This window comes from Aplysia californica, unplaced genomic scaffold (assembly GCF_000002075.1).
Source record: "Aplysia californica isolate F4 #8 unplaced genomic scaffold, AplCal3.0 scaffold00235, whole genome shotgun sequence".
Taxonomy (NCBI): domain Eukaryota; kingdom Metazoa; phylum Mollusca; class Gastropoda; order Aplysiida; family Aplysiidae; genus Aplysia; species Aplysia californica.
Window position 1 is genome coordinate 738,276 of NW_004797505.1, and position 1,228 is coordinate 739,503.

The 1,228-nt window shown below is 44.5% G+C and overlaps 1 protein-coding gene across 1 annotated transcript in view; it reads left to right on the forward strand.

Annotated features, from left to right (window-relative positions):
• Positions 1-268: 268 nt before the first annotated feature.
• Positions 269-1,228, forward strand: part of LOC101849848 (tctex1 domain-containing protein 2) — a 14,786-nt gene continuing 13,826 nt past the window's right edge. The window contains exon 1 of the mRNA XM_005100100.2: positions 269-514. Within this exon, the coding sequence (XP_005100157.1) occupies positions 381-514 (134 nt within the window). The 5' untranslated portion in view covers positions 269-380. The remainder of the gene's footprint in view (positions 515-1,228) is intronic.

Below are 1,228 nucleotides of genomic sequence, written 5' to 3' on the forward strand. Positions count from 1 at the left end.
CACCCCCCCCTCTCAGCAAGTGTTTCGGCCTTAACTTCCTGACACTCAAAGCGGAGCCATTACAAGAGTGAGAAAAAAAGGAGGCGTTAAGTTTCACGATAACAATTTTGTTCATACGTGTTTATTGTCAATTTCTTGGTTCTGTTCAGGATTGCAAGTCACACCGAAGATCGAACATCTTTGATCACCCGGAATGGCAATGGCCGGCCCCGTCCCACAAGTAGGCTATATTGTTCTGGAAATTTTCCACACGCCAAGATAACTGTGCGCGCTAGAGTTACCCCCCTCAACGTTGTTAAGGACGCCATATTGGATGTTGTGTTTGTCAGTTTACATGACAAAGTTTGGTTGATAACTTGATCTATCGCCGAATTTTCATCATGGGAGAAGAAACCGCCGAGCTGTCTGAATCTAAATCTGTCGTACCAGAGGCGGAGAGCGATTTGTCAATCCCGGACACAAAAGAAACTGCTCAACAGAATTCATATGTCATCAGACCAAATTTTTCCCAAAAGTAAGTGAGAATCAAAATCAAACACTTTTCCGGCGATTTTGTAGTTTCGTTCGTTAAAGTCAAGCAGGGGGGTTTCAGGGGGGTTTGCCCTCCTGACCTAAAAAAAATATGGAGGTGGGGGGTTCAGGGGGGCATGCCCCCCCTGAATTTTATCCTAATTTGATGTCAGTTAGGTTGCATCCCTGCTCTTTGTGTAGCCTAATTCAAATAGTATTTGGTCTTCATGACTTCTGGATTTCTTCTCTGAATGTAAACAAATGGATCATGGACTTTAACGAACGGAACTACAAGATCACCACTTTTTCTACTTCTAGAATCTAGATCTGATCTAGAGCAAGACATTTAGTCTAGATCTACATCTCGATATAGCCTATGTACATCTCGACTCAACTTCTTTGCTTCAGCTTCAATGCTTGTGGCTTGTTGTGGCTGTCAACTGCTATTTATGCCAGTTTTTCTATGGCTTTGTTGTACCCAAGTATCAGTAGAGTTAAAAATAAAGCCGTCTTGGTAAGATTGTACTTTACCGGACCACCGGTCGGAACTACTTTCGCTATGGCGCCCCTGGTGCCTAGTGGCCCGCTATTCTTCGTTTCCGAGCTCCCCTACTCACTCTCCTACTCAGTTTTCTACGTCCTCACTCTTCAACTGCCAGCAATCGACTGATGTCTCTTACCGGGTTTTTCAGTCATCACGACCGTGCCACCGTGCCTT